This window comes from Salmo salar, chromosome ssa01 (genome assembly GCF_905237065.1).
Source record: "Salmo salar chromosome ssa01, Ssal_v3.1, whole genome shotgun sequence".
Classification (NCBI taxonomy): Eukaryota; Metazoa; Chordata; class Actinopteri; order Salmoniformes; family Salmonidae; genus Salmo; species Salmo salar.
The window spans coordinates 165,884,630-165,905,200 of NC_059442.1; the positions used below are offsets into that span (position 1 = coordinate 165,884,630).

Sequence of the window (20,571 nt, forward strand, 5' to 3'; positions counted from 1 at the left end):
ACATATCAGGGTTTGGCAGTGATTTGACAGAGCACTCTCCATGACAATTTGTAGATTTCCAGATTTCCACAGAGAGAGGGGGAGAGAGAGAGGGAGAAAGAGACAGAGAGAAGAGAGAGAGAGATACAGAGTGAGAGAGAGAGACAGAGTGAGAGAGACAGACAGACAGACAGACAGACAGACAGACAGACAGACAGACAGACAGACAGACAGACAGACAGACAGACAGACAGACAGACAGACAGACAGACAGACAGACAGACAGACAGACAGACAGACAGACAGAGATATAGACGTGGAATAAAACAATGCAACAGACAGGAAATAATCAAATACGCTTTTGAAAAAGTCAAAGTAAGCCCATGTATTTATATAAGGATAGATTTAGTTTAAAAAAAAATTATAGGTGTGATTGAGTTCATTCCCATGTATTTACTGTACATGGCTACAGTAGGCCGTGAACATGTTATACTGACTATATAAAGTAATCTAGGGGTATTTTTATTAGCATTACCACAAATGATGTGGTTTATAGTCACATATTAAGGGATTTGTGGTTCTGCAAGCCACAGAGTCGAAGCAAATAAGAGAAAAAAAAGATTACTCGAAAACAAATGTCCGTTCCCAGTTCTCACAACCTCACCCCTTTTGCCATCCCATTGGAACAATGTTCACAAAGGGACGGGCCATCTGAGTCAACTGTTAACACAGTGGAAATGTGGATTATTAGTATGGTTGCAAAGGGTCAGAAACTTTCCGGTACATTTTCCATGGGAAATTAAGCCCGGGAATTTGGGGAACTTTGCTTAAATTCATCAAAAAAGTTAGCTTACAGTTAACCTTTTTTGTGGGATACACATAAGGCAATTCTAGGTCTTGTGGCATATTTTGGTTAAACTATCCCCAATTCAATGGAATTGCAACCCTCTGTATGCACAGTGTATTCTTCCATCAGATGTACGGCTGATTCTCAAGACCTTGCACTCTAATGAGATGCTATTGAGCCCACACTACTATACTGTCTGAGCCAGGAACTACATGCTTTCTGGTAAGTTTTGATTACAATACTGGATGGGGTGAATATATTTTATATGACATACATGATTTTTTGTTAACTAGTAAATAGTAGCCTACAGCAAAGTGTGTTTAAATCATTTCTAACTTGTTAACAATTTCTGGTAGTTGGTTTTTGCTACCATGTGGGTTTTAGCTTACTTGAGCCTGCTAACTGAGGAGTGTTAATTCATCTGTTTCCATACATGTTTCATTTTAAAACATTTATCTTACAAAGGAGTTGTTTAATCAAACTGCTTAACTATTTATCTGTACATGGAATTGTATTTGTGTTTTTTTAACTCATTTTAAAAAATCTTCACAGGAAAATGTCACGGGCACTATCTGATGTGTGGAGACATTTCACTGCAGCTAATGTAAAATGAAAAGCTGTGTACATTTGCAAATACTGTGCCAAATCATATGTGAAGAATTCAACAAAGATGCAGAATCATCTGGCCAAGTGCATAAAGTTCCCTCAGCGCTCACAACAAGCAACCTCTGACAAAAGTCCCAATACTTCTATTCGAGGTGAAAATGATGAATCAGACACCTTATCGATAGCAACAGCTCATGGTCCTCTTGGAATCAGAAGTTTTTTTGACTCAATGGAGGAACGTAGTCAGAGAATAATTAACTACATCATCTCCACCCCTCAACCTGTATTCTACAAGAGCACAGATACAAGGGACAACAGACACACCGGACTCTACATTGCAGATGAGCTGAAGGCGGTCATCAATGACCTTGGAGTCTTACCCTCACATCACACCAATTTGCTGTGCTGCTCATGCATTGAATCTGCACCTCAAGGACATCATGGCACTGAAAACAATGGATACACTCTACAAGAGAGCCAAGGAAATGGTTAGGTATGTGAAGGGTCATCAAGTTATAGCAGCAATCTACCTCACCAAGCAAAGTGAGAAGAATAAGAGCACCACATTGAAGCTGCCCAGCAACACCCATTGGGATGGTGTTGTCATCATGTTTGACAGTCTCCTGGAGGGGAAGGAGTCTCTCCAAGAAATGGCCATACACAGTCTGCTGATATGGACAGCCCCATCAAGAGGATCCTTCTGGATTATGTATTTTGGGAGAGAGTGGTAAGCAGCCTGGAACTCCTGAAACCTATAGCAGTAGCCATTGCACGGATTGAGGGAGACAATGCCATCCTGTCTGATGTTCAGACTGCTTGCAGATGTAAGAGAAGAAATCCGTACTGCCCTGCCAACTTCACTTTTGCTCTATGCAGAGGAAACTGCAGTTCTGAAATACATCAAAAAGAGTGAAGACTTCTGACTGAAGCCAAATCACGCCGCAGCGTGTATGTTGGACCCCAAATATGCTGGCAAGAGCATCCTGTCTGGTGCAGAGATCAACAAGGCCTATGGTGTCATCACAACTGTGTCTCGCCACCTTGGCCTGGATGAGGGTACGGTTCATGGCAGTCTGGCGAAATACACTTCCAAGCAAGGGCTTTGGGATGGAGATGCAATATGGCAGTCGTGCCAACATATCTCATCAGCCACCTGGTGGAAGGGACTTTGTGGATCTGAGGCTCTTTCCCCTGTTGCCTCCATCATCCTCCAAATCCCACCAACATCAGCCGCCTCAGAGAGCAACTGGTCCTTGTTTGGGAACACACACACCAAAGCATGCAACAGGCTGACCAATACAAGGGTTGAAAAATTGGTGGCAATCCGGGCAAATTTGAGGCTTTTTGACCCTGACAACGACCCATCCTCAAAAGATTGGAAAGTGACAGTGAAGATGAGGCCTCGGAGTCTAATGTTCAAGAGGTAGACATTGAGGAGTTCCAGGGAGAAGACATGGAAGCCTGAGAGGAAGACAACCAAAGCTATAGTTTCTAGACTATAATTTTACAGATGTATGTTGAAAACGTTTTTGGGAGATGCGATGGATCATTGGGGATCATTCAATATTCCCTTTCTTTTGTTGTTCAGTGAAATCATCCCATGTGAAGAGTCAACTCATTTAATTAAAGTTCAATTCGTAACTAAATTGTTTTTTTTTCTATTGGAAGGATTTAATCATTTGCAATTATGTCTACTTATGATAAGGTAAAATGTTTATGTTTCTGTCTCCATATGATATGTTAGTATATCTACATTTAAATGGTATTAATATTAATTTGCATATATTTCCGTTAATTCCCATATATTCCCGTTAATTCTCATATATTCCCATTAATTCCCATGGAAAGTTTCCACCTCTGAATATTCGCCAAAATGTGCAACCCTAATTATTAGTGTTGCCACCGTCCAGTAAACATGGCGTTTACAGTACATTGCACATACAAAACAAATGCTGTATTACCCCTACACCTCAACTGTGTACCAGTTCAAAGCCAGCTTACATAGCGATGTTATACTTTGCATCGTGAATTTATACTTCACCAAAATGGCTTAAAACGACCATTTTATCTCGGTGTGGCTGGCAGAAGCTAGTCAATGGGAGACACCTGACCGCCATTACAAACCACACGTTTTGCTAATACAGCGGAGAGGCCTACGGTCATTTTGAGCTAATTTGTCATTTCGGTCATTGCTGGAATCAGGTTTGAGGTCAGTAAGATTGGAACTCAATTCACTTACTGTTTATTGTGGAACTACTCTCAATAGGTGAGATGATACAGACAAATAACAACCCAAATAATTAAACAGAACACTATTATTATCATTATTATTACATTATTATTATTATTAGTAGTAGTAGCAGTAGTAGTAATAGTAGTAGTTGAACTAGTAGTAATAATATTAGTGGTAGTAGTAGCAGCAATAGTAGTAGCAGTAGTAGTAGTACTAGTAGTACTAGTAGTAACACTAGCAGTATAGTACTAGTAGTAATAATAGCAGTAGTATTAGTACTAGTATTAGTAGTAGTAGTACTAGTAGTAGCAGTAGCAGTAGTAGTAGTAGTAGCAGAAGCAATAGTAGTAGTACTAGTAGTAGTAGTAGTACTAGTAGTAATATTAATAACAGTAGCAGTAGTAGTAGTAGTAGCAGTAATAGTAGTAATTAGTAGTAGTAGTAACTAGTAGCAGTAGTAACTAGTAGTATTAGTAGCAGTAGTAGTAGTAGTAGTAGTACATTTACATTACATTTAAGTCATTTAGCAGACGCTCTTATCCAGAGTGACTTACAAAATGGTGCATTCACCTTATGATATCCAGTGGAACAACCACTTTACAATAGTGCATCTAAATCTTTTAAGGGGGGGGGGGGGGGTTAGAAGGATTACTTTATCCTATCCTAGGTATTCCTTAAAGAGGTGGGGTATTATTAGTATTATTAGTAGTAGCAGTAGTAGTAATTAGTAGTATTAGTAATAGTATTAGTAGTAGTAGTAGTAGTAGTAGTAATAATAATAGTATTAGTAGTAGCAGTAGTAGTAGTTGTAGTAGTAGTAGCAGTAATAGTAGTAGTAGTAATTAGTAGTAGTAAGTAGTAGTAACTAGTAGTATTAGTAGTAGCAGTAGTAGTAGTAGTAGCAGTAGTAGTACTAATAATAGTATTAGTAGTAGCAGTAGTAGCAGTAGTAGTAATTAGTAGTAGTAGTAGTTGTAGTAGCAGTAGTAGTAATTAGTAGTAGTAGTAGTTGTAGTAGCAGTAGTAGTAATTAGTAGTAGTAGTAATAGTGGTTGTAGTAGTACTTAGTAGTAGTAACAGCAGTTGTATTCGTAGTATTCGTAGTATTCGTATTAGCAGTATTAGTATTATTAGTAGTAGTAGTAGTAGTGGTATTCATAGTAGTGGTATTAGTAGTAGTAGTAATAATAGTAGTAGTAGTATTCGTATTAGTATTAGTAGTAGTAGAAGTAGTAGTAGTAGTAGTTTTATATCTCTATGTACCCACCTTGGCCCAGTCTCCTGTCCTCCAGATGTAACACTTGGAGTAGTCCTCACAGTCCTCCGTCTCACGGGGCAGGGTCGACAGGTCACACTTCTTCCGTGGGTTGGTGCACTTCACCAGCCGATGGCGCGCCCCCCGCCCACACTTCACCGAGCACTGCAACACACAGATCTGCGTCTCAGTACATTCATTTCCAATGGAACGCTGCGTTTGCCTTGCAGCATTGCGTTGCACTACTTTTGACCTGGACCCATTGTATCTGGTCAAAAGTAGTGCACTATGTAGGGAATAGGGTGCCATTTTGGACTCATATACACATGAAGTATGTAGGTATCTTGGATGTGTCAGACAAGGTCAAGGGGTTAGGATGATCTGATGCCTTGATCACACCAACAGCGTCGTTGCGCAAAACGGTACGCAGCATCATCTGGATATGTGTGCAACAAAAGTTCAACATTCACCTTCTGCTACCATTTCTGTCAAGCCGTCTACGCATACAGTTTGACGCATACGTTTCATAAATCCAACGTACGTACCACACAGAACGCACTGCAACTGCCTCTGCAACGCAATGCTGCAAGGCAAACGCAGCGTTCCAGAAAGAGACGTTTTATTCCAAAAGGAGCATGGCTGTCATAATGTGTTGATGGCTCTGTGCTCGTCTTCCCTCCCCTTTACTGTAAGGTGAAAGGTTAGGTTTCTGCCATATTGCCTTTGACTGTAAATACCTTTTTATATCAGTGGGCATTTTTTGTCTTTCTAGATCAGATGCACTGTTTCAATCTGTCGGGGAATATTAGGTAGCTAGAGAGTCTAACAGAGATGACCCCATCAGCCACGAGGCAGTGCACTTGAATGTTACCCCTAGGCACTGAACTCGAGTCAGTTTTACTTCCTGCCAAGGAGAGGTTGCACACAGGACTGATTTAGTGTGAGTTAATTCCAGATCAGTCTGGTGGGGGGGGGGGCAACTTCTTCCTGTAGCCTATCTATCAGGCCACGTCACTCTTTATCCCTTCATCCTTCTCTCCTCTCTTTTCACATCTCTTCTCAAATTCCCCCTTTTCTCTCCTCTGCCCCTACATGTACACAGCTGCCTGGGGGATTGGACCAAGGAGGGGTGATCAAAGGCAAGGACATTCACTGTCAGTCTTGGCCCTCTCGGCCCGGCCTCGAAAAACCCCCCCTGGTGTTGGCAGATGTTTCGCTTTAGACCCTCCCGAGCAACCCCCGTCCCCAGGTGAGTTATGGTCTGCTCCGCAACCTCCGACAGGGGGAGCATTAAATCATATGCTAGAATAGGAGGGAGGGAGGTATTGGAGGGGAGCAGCTTCTCTTTCTTTGTGGGGTGGAGGGGAGGCCATCCCCTCATCCCCCCCCCCCCCTCCCCATTTTACAAACCTGTCTTTTTACAGATGGGAAGGAAAGGAGGTCGGTTGCGCTGGCCCAGGACTCACAGTCAATTTCACTTGTTTGGTCTAGACACACTAATTTAGTTGCCCTTTGAACTCTAAATGAGATCACTGGGTTAATGTATTGGGGGTTATTGCAGGGGTGGCTACTATGGAGAAAGAGAGACAGAGAGAGACAGAGAGAGAGACAGAGAGAGACAGAGAGAGAGACAGAGAGAGAGACAAAGAGAGACACAAACAGACCCCACAGAGCCCCAGGACACCAACACAATTAGACCCAGCGAAATCATGAGAAAACAAAAATATCATTACTTGACACATTGGAAAGAATTAACAAAAAAACTGAGCAAACTAGAATGTTATTTGGCCCTAAACAGAGAGTACACAGTGGCAGAATACCTGACCACTGCGACTGAACCAAACGTAAGGAAAGCTTTGACTATGTACAGACTCAGTGAGCATAGCCTTGCTATTGAGAAAGGCTACTGTAGGCAGACCTGGCTCTCAAGAGAATACAGGCTATGTGCAACACTGCCCACAAAATGAGGTGGAAACTGAGCTGCACTTCCTAACCTCCTGCCAAATGTATGACCATATTAGAGACACATATTTCCCTCAGATTATACAGACCCACAAAGAATTTGAAAAGAAACCCAATTTTGATAAACTCCCACCCATATCTATTGGGTGAAATACCACAGTGTGACATCACAGCAGCAAGATTTGTGACCTGTTGCCACAAGAAAAGGGCAACCAGTGAAGAACAATCATTGTAAATACAACCCATATTTTTTGTTTAATTATTTTCCCTTTTGTACTTTAACTATTTGCACATAATATAACATTTGGAATGTCTTTATTTTTTGGAACGTTTATGAGTGTAATGTTTACTGTAAAAAAAATGTATTGTTTATTTCACGTTTACTTGCTTTGGCAATGTAAACATGTGTTTCCCATGCCAAAAAAAAAGCCTCTTAAATTGAAATTGAATTGAGAAAGAGAGAGAGAGAGAGTGAGAGAGAGAGAGAGAGAGAGAGAGAGATGAGCATATTCAATTGGGACAGATTAAGCCTTTGTTTTATTGGAAGGTTTGCATTTTTGTGTTGCAATCTACTGCAGAGATAGCCTGCAGAGTTCTGTCCTACTATCCAGGTATGTACCCAAACAATTTTAATTTCTTCTTTTAAAAATCCACCTCTCCAAAAACAAGTCTCTCATCGTTGCCGCCTGCTATAGACCACCCTCTGCCCCCAGCTGTGCTCTGGACACCATATGTGAACTGATTGCCCCCCATCTATCTTCAGAGTATGTGCTGCTAGGTGACCTAAACTGGGACATGCTTAACACCCCAGCCATCCTACAATCTAAGCTTGATGCCCTCAATCTCACACAAATTATCAATGAACCTACCAGGTATCACCCCAAAGCCGTAAACACGGGCACCCTCATAGATATCATCCTAACCAACTTGCCCTCTAAATACACCTCTGCTGTTTTCAACCAAGATCTCAGCGATCACTGCCTCATTGCCTGCATCCGTAATGGGTCAGCGGTCAAACGACCTCCACTCATCACTGTCAAACGCTCCCTGAAACACTTCAGCGAGCAGGCCTTTCTAATCGACCTGGCCCGGGTATCCTGGAAGGATATTGACCTCATCCCTTCAGTAGAGGATGCCTGGTTATTTTTTTTAAATGCCTTCCTCACCATCTTAAATAAGCATGCCCCATTTAAGAAATGTAGAACCAGGAACAGATATAGCCCTTGGTTCTCTCCAGACCTGACTGCCCTTAACCAACACAAAAACATCCTGTGGCGTTCTGCATTAGCATCGAACAGCCCCCGTGATATGCAACCTTTCAGGGAAGTTAGAAACCAATATACACAGGCAGTTAGAAAAGCCAAGGCTAGCTTTTTCAAGCAGAAATTTGCTTCCTGCAACACAAACTCAAAAAAGTTCTGGGACACTGTAAAGTCCTTGGAGAATAAGAGCACCTCCTCCCAGCTGCCCACTGCACTGAGGATAGGAAACTCTGTCACCACCGATAAATCCACTATAATTGAGAATTTCAATAAGCATTTTTCTATGGCTGGCCATACTTTCCACCTGGCTACTCCTACCCCGGTCAACAGCCCTGCACCCCCCACAGCAACTCGCCCAAGCCTTCCACATTTCCCCTTCTCCCAAATCCAGTCAGCTGATGTTCTGAAAGAGCTGCAAAATCTGGACCCCTACAAATCAGCCGGGCTAGACAATCTGGACCCTTTCTTTCTAAAATTATCTGCCGAAATTGTTGCAACCCCTATTACTAGCCTGTTCAACCTCTCTTTCGTGTCGTCTGAGATTCCCAAAGATTGGAAAGCAGCTGCGGTCATCCCCCTCTTCAAAGGGGGGGACACTCTTGACCCAAACTGCTACAGACCTATATCTATCCTACCCTGCCTCTCTAAAGTCTTCGAAAGCCAAGTCAACAAACAGATTACTGACCATTTCGAATCCCACCGCACCTTCTCCGCTATGCAATCTGGTTTCAGAGCTGGTCATGGGTGCACCTCAGTCACACTCAAGGTCCTAAATGATCTCTTAATCGCCATCGATAAGAAACAACACTGTGCAGCCGTATTCATTGACCTGGCCAAGGCTTTCGACTCTGTCAATCACCACATCCTCATCGGCAGACTCAACAGCCTTGGTTTCTCAAATGATTGCCTCGCCTGGTTCACCAACTACTTCTCTGATAGAGTTCAGTGTGTCAAATCAGATGGCCTGTTGTCTGGGCCTCTGGCAGTCTCTATGGGGGTGCTACAGGGTTCAATTCTTGGCCCGACTCTTTTCTCTGTATACATCAATGATGTCGCTCTTGCTGCTGGTGAGTCTCTGATCCACCTCTACGCAGACGACACCATTCTGTATACTTCTGGCCCTTCTTTGGACACTGTGTTAACTACCCTCCAGACGAGCTTCAATGCCATTCAACTCTCCTTCCGTGGTCTCCAACTGCTGTTAAATACAAGTAAAACTAAATGCATGCTCTTCAACCGATCGCTGCCTGCACCTGCCCGCCCGTCCAGCATCACTACTCTGGACGGTTCTGACTTAAAATATGTGGACAGCTACAAATACCTAGGTGTCTGGTTAGACTGTAAACTCTCCTTCCAGACTCATATCAAACATCTCCAATCCAAAGTTAAATCTAGAATTGGCTTCCTATTTCGGCAACAAAGCATCTTTCACTCATGCTGCCAAACATACCCTCGTAAAACTGACCATCCTACCGATCCTCGACTTCGGCGATGTCATTTACAAAATAGCCTCCAATACCCTACTCAATAAATTGGATGCAGTCTATCACAGTGCCATCCGTTTTGTCACCAAAGCCCCATATACTACCCACCACTGCGACCTGTATGATCTCGTTGGCTGGCCCTCGCTTCATACTCGTCGCCAAACCCACTGGCTCCAGGTCATCTACAAGACCCTGCTAGGTAAAGTTCCCCCTTATCTCAGCTCGCTGGTCACCATAGCAGCACCCACCTGTAGCACGCGCTCCAGGTGGTACATCTCTCTGGTCACCCCCAAAGCCAATTCCTCCTTCGGCCGCCTCTCCTTCCAGTTCTCTGCTGCCAATGACTGGAATGAACTACAAAAATCTCTAAAACTGGAAACACTTATCTCCCTCACTAGCTTTAAGCACCAGCTGTCAGAGTAGCTCACAGATTACTACACCTGTACATAGCCCATCTGTAATTTAGCCCAAACAACTACCTCTTCCCCTACTGTATTTATTTATTTATTTATTATGCTCCTTTGCACCCCATTATTTCTATTTCTACTTTGCACTTTCTTCCACTGCAAAATTACCATTCCAGTGTTTTACTTGCTATATTGTATTTACTTCGCCACCATTGCCTTTACCTCCCTTATCTCACCTCATTTGCTCACTTTGTATATAGACTTATTTTTTTACTATATTATTGACTGTATGTTTGTTTTACTCCATGTGTAACTCTGTGTTGTTGTATGTGTCAAACTGCTTTGCTTTATCTTGGCCAGGTCGCAATTGCTAATGAGAACTTGTTCTCAACTTGCCTACCGTTAAATAAAGGTGAAATAAAAAATAAATAAAAACAGAGGTTTAAAATAATGAATAATAAAATAATGAATAATACTTTTCGGTTAAATGAATAAAGACACTTGTATTTTAGGGTTATTACAATGCTACATGTTCATGTTTTCTACGCCAGGTTTTTACAATGGTTTATAGTCCGGTGAAATGTGACAATTTCAGTTCAGTTCTTTGTGTTGTAATTCCTTGTCAGAGGAAAGCGGGGAGCGAACATGCACTGGCATAAACACTCCAGCACATAAGAGTTTGATGAGTGAAGGTTGTGTTTGTCCGGGGGGAGGGGGTGGGGGGGGCTTTACCTGGAGTTTTATGAGGGGAGGTCGTGTCTGTCCACAGGGCATTAGCTAAGTATTAACCTAGAGTAACCTTGCCTTTTACCGAATGACTCATCTACAAACAGGGGAAACCACAAACACACAGTCCCACATACACACACAGCTGCAAACACTACAAATACTAGAAAGCTATGAACTCATTTAACCCATAAAACAATTCATCAATTTACTCCCCTTTGATAGTATTAACGGCCTTTCATCAACTGCATTATCAAAACAGAAGGATTTTCCCTCATCGACTTCTTACATAAACTTACTTCAACGGGGGCCGAGAAAAAGCAACAGTGTTTAATGTGTGAGAAAACGAAAAATCTTCAAAACGAGAAATTGGAGCCACATGAGAGAGAATCTCGATTGAGATATTTTCTCCTTATCGATACTGTTAGAGAACTGGTCGAGGCCTGGTTCCTTTAGTCTGCTGCCAGCAGGCCCTGAAAGGGTGGGAGGAAAGGAGGGAGCATGAGAATGAGGGAGAGGGGAGGATGGGGGTAGAGGGAGATGCTGGCAGCAAGGCCTGAGCCAGTGATGTGCAGGTGCTATACAGAGAACTCAAAGGAATCTCAGCATCATTGCGTAAGCCCCTCTATGTGAAGTGCCAAGGGAAATATTCTGGGAGCTAGCCTCTCTCTAAAACCTCTCTCTACATAAGCTTCTGGGGCTAAACATTGGCATATTAGCTTAAATAGCCCTGTCTATGTGAGTTTGGACTCTGGTGAGACTTTTTAAAAGTGGTAATGCAAAATGTGAATAGACTAAATGCATATCAAGTATATTCTGCCCATTCTGAATGAGTTAAATCCTGAGCCGAACATCTATACCACTTTATTTGTGCGTTCTTGCTCACTGAAGTTCACAATCATGTTATCACATTTGCTAGCTGTCGAAATGTCGAGGGTTCCACTACGCCCTCAATTCTCCTCGCTACCAAATAAGGCATCTATGCAGACTCAGTGTCCTTGTTAGCAGACTTTACCCATGAATCTTGGGATTGTTACTTAGCAACATAACTGACTGCAAGCTAGCTATTTTATAACGTAGCTGGCTACACAATTGGTTTAGAACTTTTGAATTTGACCAGGTGGCAGATGGGATTGCGCATTGTCTCAATGGTCACTACTGAACACATCAGCTAAGTCTAATTTGGACACTAGTGGTCACTACTGAACACATCAGCTAAGTGGTCTCTCGATAAAGGGCTTTGTGGCCCAGTTTTCAAGTTGAGATTCAGCCATAGATTACAGAGGGACACATGGTCACCACTTTGACTTGTGTAAAGTGAACATGTGTAAAATCACACTGAAACACAATATTCATAGAATAAATGCATTTGAATACATATTTTCTTTGATGTAAAATAAATTGAGTGAGTAGTGCATCACAACTAAGAGTGTGTGGCCTCACCTCAGACCACACGCCAGCCTCCCACACGGTGAGACAGTCCTGGCCCTCGCAGCGCTGTGTGGGGGCCGGTTTGGGGCCGGCACAGTCGCGGTCCTTGGCTTTGACCAGGGTGCCGTTGGCTAGCTGCAAGGTGCAGGCAACCTGTCTGCTCTGAGAGCCTCTTCCACAGGTACGAGAGCAAGACGTCCACTCAGTCATCATCCACCTGGAGGGGTAGACAGCACATTAATACACACATACTGTACACAAAAACATACACACATACACGTATGCAATATGCACAATGTACACACACACATACACACACACAGTACACACACACGGTACACACACACACACGGTACGCACACACACACAGTACGCACACACACACAGTACACACACACACAGTACACACAGACATACACACAGACATACACACAGTACACACACACAGTACACACACACAGTACACACACACAGCACACACACACACACAGCACACACACACACACAGTACACACAGTACACACATACACAGTACAGACAGACAGACAGACAGACAGACAGACAGACAGACAGACAGACAGATAGACAGACAGACAGACAGACAGACAGACAGACAGACAGACAGACAGACAGACAGACAGACAGACAGACAGACAGACAGACAGACAGACAGACAGACAGACAGACAGACAGACAGACAGACAGACAGACAGACAGACACCATATATCACAAAAACAACATCTCTCCCCACAACAACCTCCTGCTTTGTGTAAACAATGTGGCCACCAGACCTCATTCCCATTCAACAGAGAAACCTAAGCCAAGGAGCAGGAACGTGAATGGTGAGTGTATGCGTATGTGTGTGTGTGTGTGTGTGTGTGTGTGTGTGCGTGTGTGCGTGCGTGTGTGCGTGTGTGCGTGTGTGCGTGTGTGTGTGTGTGTGTGTGTGTGTGTGTGTGTGTGTGTGTGTGTGTGTGTGTGTGTGTGTGCGGGGGGGGATCTCATCTCAGTGTTAATGACGCCCCATAAACAGACAACCAGGCCCAAGCACAGCCCTAGAGGAAGGCTACCAGGCTGGTTCTGACGTAATGTGGCCCCATCTGGGTGACAGATGTGCAGGCAGAGGCACCAGGGAGAGTCTGGTTCTGCTGGTGGATGATGGGGTGGTGGAGGAGGGGAGGTGGGGTGGATATGCTCCATCCAAGCCTCCCCTCAGTGACTGCGATCAGGGTAGAGCAGCCGGAGAGGACAGGGTCCAGCTGGAAGTCTGCTTGGGCCAAACAGGAACATGACGTGGCCTTGTTGACCTATAACGATCCCTCTCTCCTCACCCTCCCCCCCCCCCCACACACATCCCCATCTGACATCAGATCCACAGATCCAGTGGTCTGTTCTGCCGTTATCTGATTGCCGGGGGTTTTTGTTGTTGAGCACGGCAGGACTGTAAATGTTATTTATCTGCGGCTCGGGGTGATGAAAGCTCACAGCTTGCTGCTTACTGCTCGGCTGCAGATGAAGTGTAATACCCCAGATACATATGACAGATAAGCGAGAGAAACTAATGATTTCCAGGGGATGCATTGTGGTGGAATGTAAATGTCAGCAGCGAGTGTGGACTAGCATTGGACTAGCATTGTACTAGCATTGGACTAGCCTTGGACTAGCATTGGACTAGCATTGGACTAGCATTGGACTAGCATTAGACTAACATTGGACTAGCCTTGGACTAGCATTAGACTAGCATTAGAATAGCCTTGGACTAGCCTTGGACTAGCATTAGACTAGCATTGGACTAGCATTGGACTAGCCTTGGACTAGCATTAGACTAGCATTGGACTAGCATTGGACTAGCCTTGGACTAGCCTTGGACTAGCAGTAGACTAGCATTGGACCAGCTGTCTAGTGTCCATCTGTAGGAAGATAAGGGAAAGAACTGTACTGGTATAGGCCCGGGGAAGAAGGGCTGCGATACACGTTTATAATCAAGGCAAAACAACTTTGTGGGCTTCATGTAAATGTTTGTACTGGCTTCTGTCAACAAATGTGATTTGGTGTATCACCTCAGTCCAATACGTAATGGATGCTCTAAGACTCAGCTTACGTCAGCATTAAAGAGGCAATCTGGGATCTAAACAGCGAGAAATCGCCCACCCCATCATTTTTTGGAAAAACAGATGAGATAAAACATTGGAGTAAAACAAGCTTATATTTGGGGTTCTGATGGAGTACGACAGTTGAGCTAAGCTAATTTTTTGTATTTATTTTGTCATATTCTTCAAGAATCAATGGCTATACATAATTCATTTTAAAGTTAAAAAATGTATGTACCAATCTCAGATTCCCAATTTAACGACGGAGTTTGCAGCACTTCAGAGTATATCATGGAACACTTCATAAATGTGTTAGAAGTTGCTACAGAAGGTCCTTCAACTAAAGTGGAACAACCATTTCCAGGAACTACCAGAACTTGCTGGATGAAGACTGTTAGTATGAGAAGAACACATGATCAACTGTCATTGTTAACAAGCATCCCAGACTTTGGCATGGCGTAGTGAAGTTTGATTTCTCTTTGAGCTACATGTGCAATATGACTCAATAGCAACATAATTCTTCTATAAGAATTAAAAAGTCTGTTCTCAATGAATGTTGCTATTACACTATTTCCCCCCATCATTTTTGGGGTAAAATGTTTAGTCATTTAGCAGACACTCTTATCCAGAGTGAGTGCATAGATGTTCATACTAGTCCTCCATGGGAATTGAACCCACAACCCTGACATTGCAAGTGCCATGTTCTACCAACTGAGCCACACGGGACCACATACTCTCAAACTATCTGCCAGTTATAACAAAGCCTGAGAGGGAAGGGAGAAAGAAGGAACATCCATATTGTACCAGCACTGATCTTTACCTTGTCTGGCAGGGCTGATCTTTACCTTGTCTGGCAGGGCTGATCTTTACCTTGTCTGGCAGGGCTGATCTTTACCTTGTCTGGCAGGGCTGATCTTTACCTTGTCTGGCAGGGCTGATCTTTACCTTGTCTGGCAGGGCTGAGCTTTACCTTGTCTGGCAGGGCTGATCTTTACCTTGTCTGGCAGGGCTGATCTTTACCTTGTCTGGCAGGGCTGATCTTTACCTTGTCTGGCAGGGCTGATCTTTAACTTGTCTGGCAGGGCTGATCTTTACCTTGTCTGGCAGGGCTGATCTTTACCTTGTCAGGCAGGGCTGATCTTTACCTTGTCTGGCAGGGCTGATCTTTACCTTGTCTGGCAGGGCTGATCTTTAACTTGTCTGGCAGGGCTGATCTTTACCTTGTCTGGCAGGGCTGATCTTTACCTTGTCTGGCAGGGCTGAGCTTTACCTTGTCTGGCAGGGCTGAGCTTTCCCTTGTCTGGCAGGGCTGAGCTTTACCTTGTCAGGCAGGGCTGATCTTTAACTTGTCTGGCAGGGCTGATCTTTACCTTGTCAGGCAGGGCTGATCTTTAACTTGTCTGGCAGGGCTGATCTTTACCTTGTCTGGCAGGGCTGATCTTTACCTTGTCTGGCAGGGCTGAGCTTTACCTTGTCTGGCAGGGCTGAGCTTTCCCTTGTCTGGCAGGGCTGAGCTTTACCTTGTCTGGCAGGGCTGATCTTTACCTTGTCTGGCAGGGCTGATCTTTACCTTGTCAGGCAGGGCTGATCTTTACCTTGTCTGGTAGGGCTGAGCTTTACCTTGTCTGGCAGGGCTGATCTTTACCTTGTCTGGCAGGGCTGAGCTTTACCTTGTCTGGCAGGGCTGATCTCGACCTTGTCTGGCAGGGCTGATCTTTACCTTGTCTGGCAGGGCTGAGCTTTACCTTGTCTGGCAGGGCTGATCTTTACCTTGTCTGGCAGGGCTGAGCTTTACCTTGTCTGGCAGGGCTGATCTCGACCTTGTCTGGCAGGGCTGATCCTTACCTTGTCTGGCAGGGCTGAGCTTTACCTTGTCTGGCAGGGCTGAGCTTTACCTTGTCTGGCAGGGCTGAGCTTTACCTTGTCTGGCAGGGCTGAGCTTTACCTTGTCTGGCAGGGCTGCTCATTGCACTTGCGGACTTGAGGCTCAGGTTTGGTCAGGTGACGACATCTTCGGTTGTCCACCACACTTGTAGTTTTGTTGACAATGTTAGTGCAGGTGACGATTGTCTTTCTTTCTCCTAGAGAAGAAAAATCTAATATGAACGACAAAGTATTGGAAAGGGATCAAGCAATGCCCTAGGACAGACTTTCATCCTGTTCAGGGGGTGTACTTATACATCAAGCTGACTCATTCTTCACAAACAGGACATAGGACCTATGGGCCGTTCTGGTATGGAACAGGCTTACTTACTTTACTCAAGCAAAGTGGGAGTGAGGTAATTTACAACTGAGTAGTAACGTAAGGATGGAACTATAGTTAATATAAATCATATCAATCATTTCAATCCTTGTAGAGAATTGGGCTAGTGATTGTATTGATGATGATTATATGATATCCAAGCTCTAGGGAGTCATAAGCTGCTTCCTTTCTCTTCTCCCTGGTACTTAACTAACATCATTGATCAGCCAGATAGTAAGTATTAATCATGAAACATCCCTGCCGACTCTGGACACTGTGGTTCAAATCCGGGGTCCGCCTCACCTCTCTCTAAACGCTTTCTTACCTATCCTGTCAACTCCTGGCTCAATCCGGGGTCCGCCTCACCTCTCTCTAAACGCTTTCTTACCTATCCTGTCAACTCCTGGCTCAATCCGGGGTCCGCCTCACCTCTCTCTAAACGCTTTCTTACCTATCCTGTCAACTCCTGGCTCAATCCGGGGTCCGCCTCACCTCTCTCTAAACGCTTTCTTACCTATCCTGTCAACTCCTGGCTCAATCCGGGGTCCGCCTCACCTCTCTCTAAACACTTTCTTACCTATCCTGTCAACTCCTGGCTCAATCCGGGGTCCGCCTCACCTCTCTCTAAACGCTTTCTTACCTATCCTGTCAACTCCTGGCTCAATCCGGGGTCCGCCTCACCTCTCTCTAAACACTTTCTTACCTATCCTGTCAACTCCTGGCTCAATTCCCCGCTGGAGACCACCAGGGTTCAAAGTCCGAGTACACCCCTCAGACTGCTAAGTCATCTTAACCTGTCCCACCCTCTGTTCCTCATCTAGCTAATAACTCATCTTAACCTGTCCCAGCCTCTGTTTCTCATCTAGCTAATAACTCATCTTAACCTGTCCCAGCCTCTGTTTCTCATCTAGCTAATAACTCATCTTAACCTGTCCCACCCTCTGTTTCTCATCTAGCTAATAACTCATCGTAACCTACATGTCAATGGGTTGTGTCGGTGGTCCTACCTCCTACTGCTGGATGTCAATGGGTTGTGTTGGTGGTCCTACCTCCTACTGCTGAATGTTAATGGGTTGTGTTGGTGGTCCTACCTCCTACTGCTGAATGTTAATGGGTTGTCTTGGTGGTCCTACCTCCTACTGCTGAATGTTAATGGGTTGTGTTGGTGGTCCTACCTCCTACTGCTGAATGTCAATGGGGTGTGTTGGTGGTCCTACCTCCTACTGCTGGATGTTAATGGGTTGTGTTGGTGGTCCTACCTCCTACTGCTGGATGTCAATGGGTTGTGTTGGTGGTCCTACCTCCTACTGCTGGATGTTAATGGGGTGTGTTGGTGGTCCTACCTCCTACTGCTGAATGTTAATGGGGTGTGTTGGTGGTCCTACCTCCTACTGCTGAATGTCAATGGGTTGTGTTGGTGGTCCTACCTCCTACTGCTGAATGTCAATGGGTTGTGTTGGTGGTCCTACCTCCTACTGCTGAATGTTAATGGGTTGTGTTGGTGGTCCTACCTCCTACTGCTGAATGTCAATGGGTTGTGTTGGTGGTCCTACCTCCTACTGCTGAATGTCAATGGGTTGTGTCGGTGGTCCTACCTCCTACTGCTGAATGTCAATGGGTTGTGTTGGTGGTCCTACCTCCTACTGCTGAATGTCAATGGGTTGTGTTGGTGGTCCTACCTCCTACTGCTGAATGTCAATGGGTTGTGTCGGTGGTCCTACCTCCTACTGCTGAATGTTAATGGGTTGTGTCGGTGGTCCTACCTCCTACTGCTGAATGTTAATGGGTTGTGTTGGTGGTCCTACCTCCTACTGCTGAATGTCAATGGGTTGTGTTGGTGGTCCTACCTCCTACTGCTGAATGTCAATGGGTTGTGTTGGTGGTCCTACCTCCTACTGCTGAATGTTAATGGGTTGTGTCGGTGGTCCTACCTCCTACTGCTGAATGTTAATGGGTTGTGTTGGTGGTCCTACCTCCTACTGCTGAATGTCAATGGGTTGTGTTGGTGGTCCTACCTCCTACTGCTGAATGTTAATGGGTTGTGTTGGTGGTCCTACCTCCTACTGCTGAATGTTAATGGGTTGTGTTGGTGGTCCTACCTCCTACTGCTGGATGTTAATGGGTTGTGTTGGTGGTCCTACCTCCTACTGCTGAATGTTAATGGGGTGTGTTGGTGGTCCTACCTCCTACTGCTGAATGTTAATGGGTTGTGTCGGTGGTCCTACCTCCTACTGCTGAATGTCAATGGGTTGTGTTGGTGGTCCTACCTCCTACTGCTGAATGTTAATGGGTTGTGTTGGTGGTCCTACCTCCTACTGCTGAATGTTAATGGGTTGTGTTGGTGGTCCTACCTCCTACTGCTGAATGTTAATGGGTTGTGTTGGTGGTCCTACCTCCTACTGCTGAATGTTAATGGGGTGTGTTGGTGGTCCTACCTCCTACTGCTGAATGTTAATGGGTTGTGTTGGTGGTCCTACCTCCTACTGCTGAATGTCAATGGGTTGTGTTGGTGGTCCTACCTCCTACTGCTGAATGTTAATGGGTTGTGTTGGTGGTCCTACCTCCTACTGCTGAATGTCAATGGGTTGTGTTGGTGGTCCTACCTCCTACTGCTGAATGTCAATGGGTTGTGTTGGTGGTCCTACCTCCTACTGCTGAATGTCAATGGGTTGTGTTGGTGGTCCTACCTCCTACTGCTGAATGTTAATGGGTTGTGTTGGTGGTCCTACCTCCTACTGCTGAATGTTAATGGGGTGTGTTGGTGGTCCTACCTCCTACTGCTGAATGTTAATGGGTTGTGTTGGTGGTCCTACCTCCTACTGCTGCATGTTAATGGGTTGTGTTGGTGGTCCTACCTCCTACTGCTGAATGTTAATGGGTTGTGTTGGTGGTCCTACCTCCTACTGCTGGATGTTAATGGGGTGTGTTGGTGGTCCTACCTCCTCCACACACGGCATGGCAGTCCTCCCAGCCAGAGTGGGTCCACATGAAGAGGGGTTCGCTGGGCTGGGCCCCCGGTCCTAATCCCCCCTGGGGTTCCATGTTAGCCTCTGTGGGGATGGTGTACTCGTAATGGATGCCATGGTTCTGCTCATTGAACAGCAGCACCTGGGTCAGGCGGATAATATAAGGTCAACGTTTGAGTAATGTTTGTCTAATGTTTGACGTTATTGCCTGAAGTTTAAAAACAGCAGCACCTGGATTAGGGGGATAAGAGTTCAACGTTTGTCTAAAATGTGTCTAATGTTTGACGTTATTGCCTCAAGGTTGTGGATTCAGTCAACCAATTCCAGTAACAAACCACAGCCCCTATTACACCCTAGGCATGTGGACTGAAAATAATTTAATAGGTAAACATGACATTGTGAAAATTCCAACTAGCCTATCAATGTGGAGGGCAAGGTGGAGCTACGACCATATTCCAGATTTACAGGACGTGTCCAGGGATACACGAATCTGGACCTCGAGTTCAGTTCCACACTGATTTTCATTCTTGCAATTTAGTAAGGGACTGGTTTAAACCTGGGATACCATGTGAGTACAATTAACTACCAGGTAAAATATTCAAATCAGATTTGGAACTGGACTCGAGGTCCAGATTTGAGTATCCCTGGCTAGGGGTAAGAAACTAGGGGTTTGGGACTAGGAGTTAGGGACTAGGGGTTTGGGACTAGGGGTTAGGGACTAGGGGTTTGGGACTAGGGGTTTGGGACTAGGGGTTAGGGATTAGGGGTTAGGGACTAGGAGTTAGGGACTAAGGGTTAGGGACTAAGGATTAGAGACTAGGGGTTAGGGACAAAGGGTTAGGGACTAGGGGTTAGGGACTAAGGGTTAGGGACTAAGGGTTTGGGACTAGGGATTGTTTTAGAAAAAATACTTATTTGTTATTTATTTGAGCCTTGGTCTTCGACTAATCTTCAAAGTACACAAACACTGGATAGCTTCTCAAAAGGCTACTTCCTCCGTAAATACATTGAAATAAAACTTAATATACATAAACATACATTTAATTTCCAAAATAGAGAAGAAACAAACAACTGTTTTTA

The 20,571-nt window shown here is 44.7% G+C and overlaps 1 protein-coding gene across 1 annotated transcript in view; it reads right to left on the bottom strand.

Annotated features, from left to right (window-relative positions):
- LOC106571837 (A disintegrin and metalloproteinase with thrombospondin motifs 19) overlaps window positions 1–20,571 on the bottom strand; it is a 117,989-nt gene that overhangs the window by 13,357 nt on the left and 84,061 nt on the right. Inside the window, exons 18-21 of the mRNA XM_014145308.2 lie at window positions 19,465–19,633; window positions 16,229–16,364; window positions 12,205–12,409; window positions 4,933–5,085 (exon numbers count right to left, since the gene is read on the bottom strand). Coding sequence (XP_014000783.1) covers window positions 4,933–5,085; window positions 12,205–12,409; window positions 16,229–16,364; window positions 19,465–19,633 — 663 coding nt within the window. The remainder of the gene's footprint in view (window positions 1–4,932; window positions 5,086–12,204; window positions 12,410–16,228; window positions 16,365–19,464; window positions 19,634–20,571) is intronic.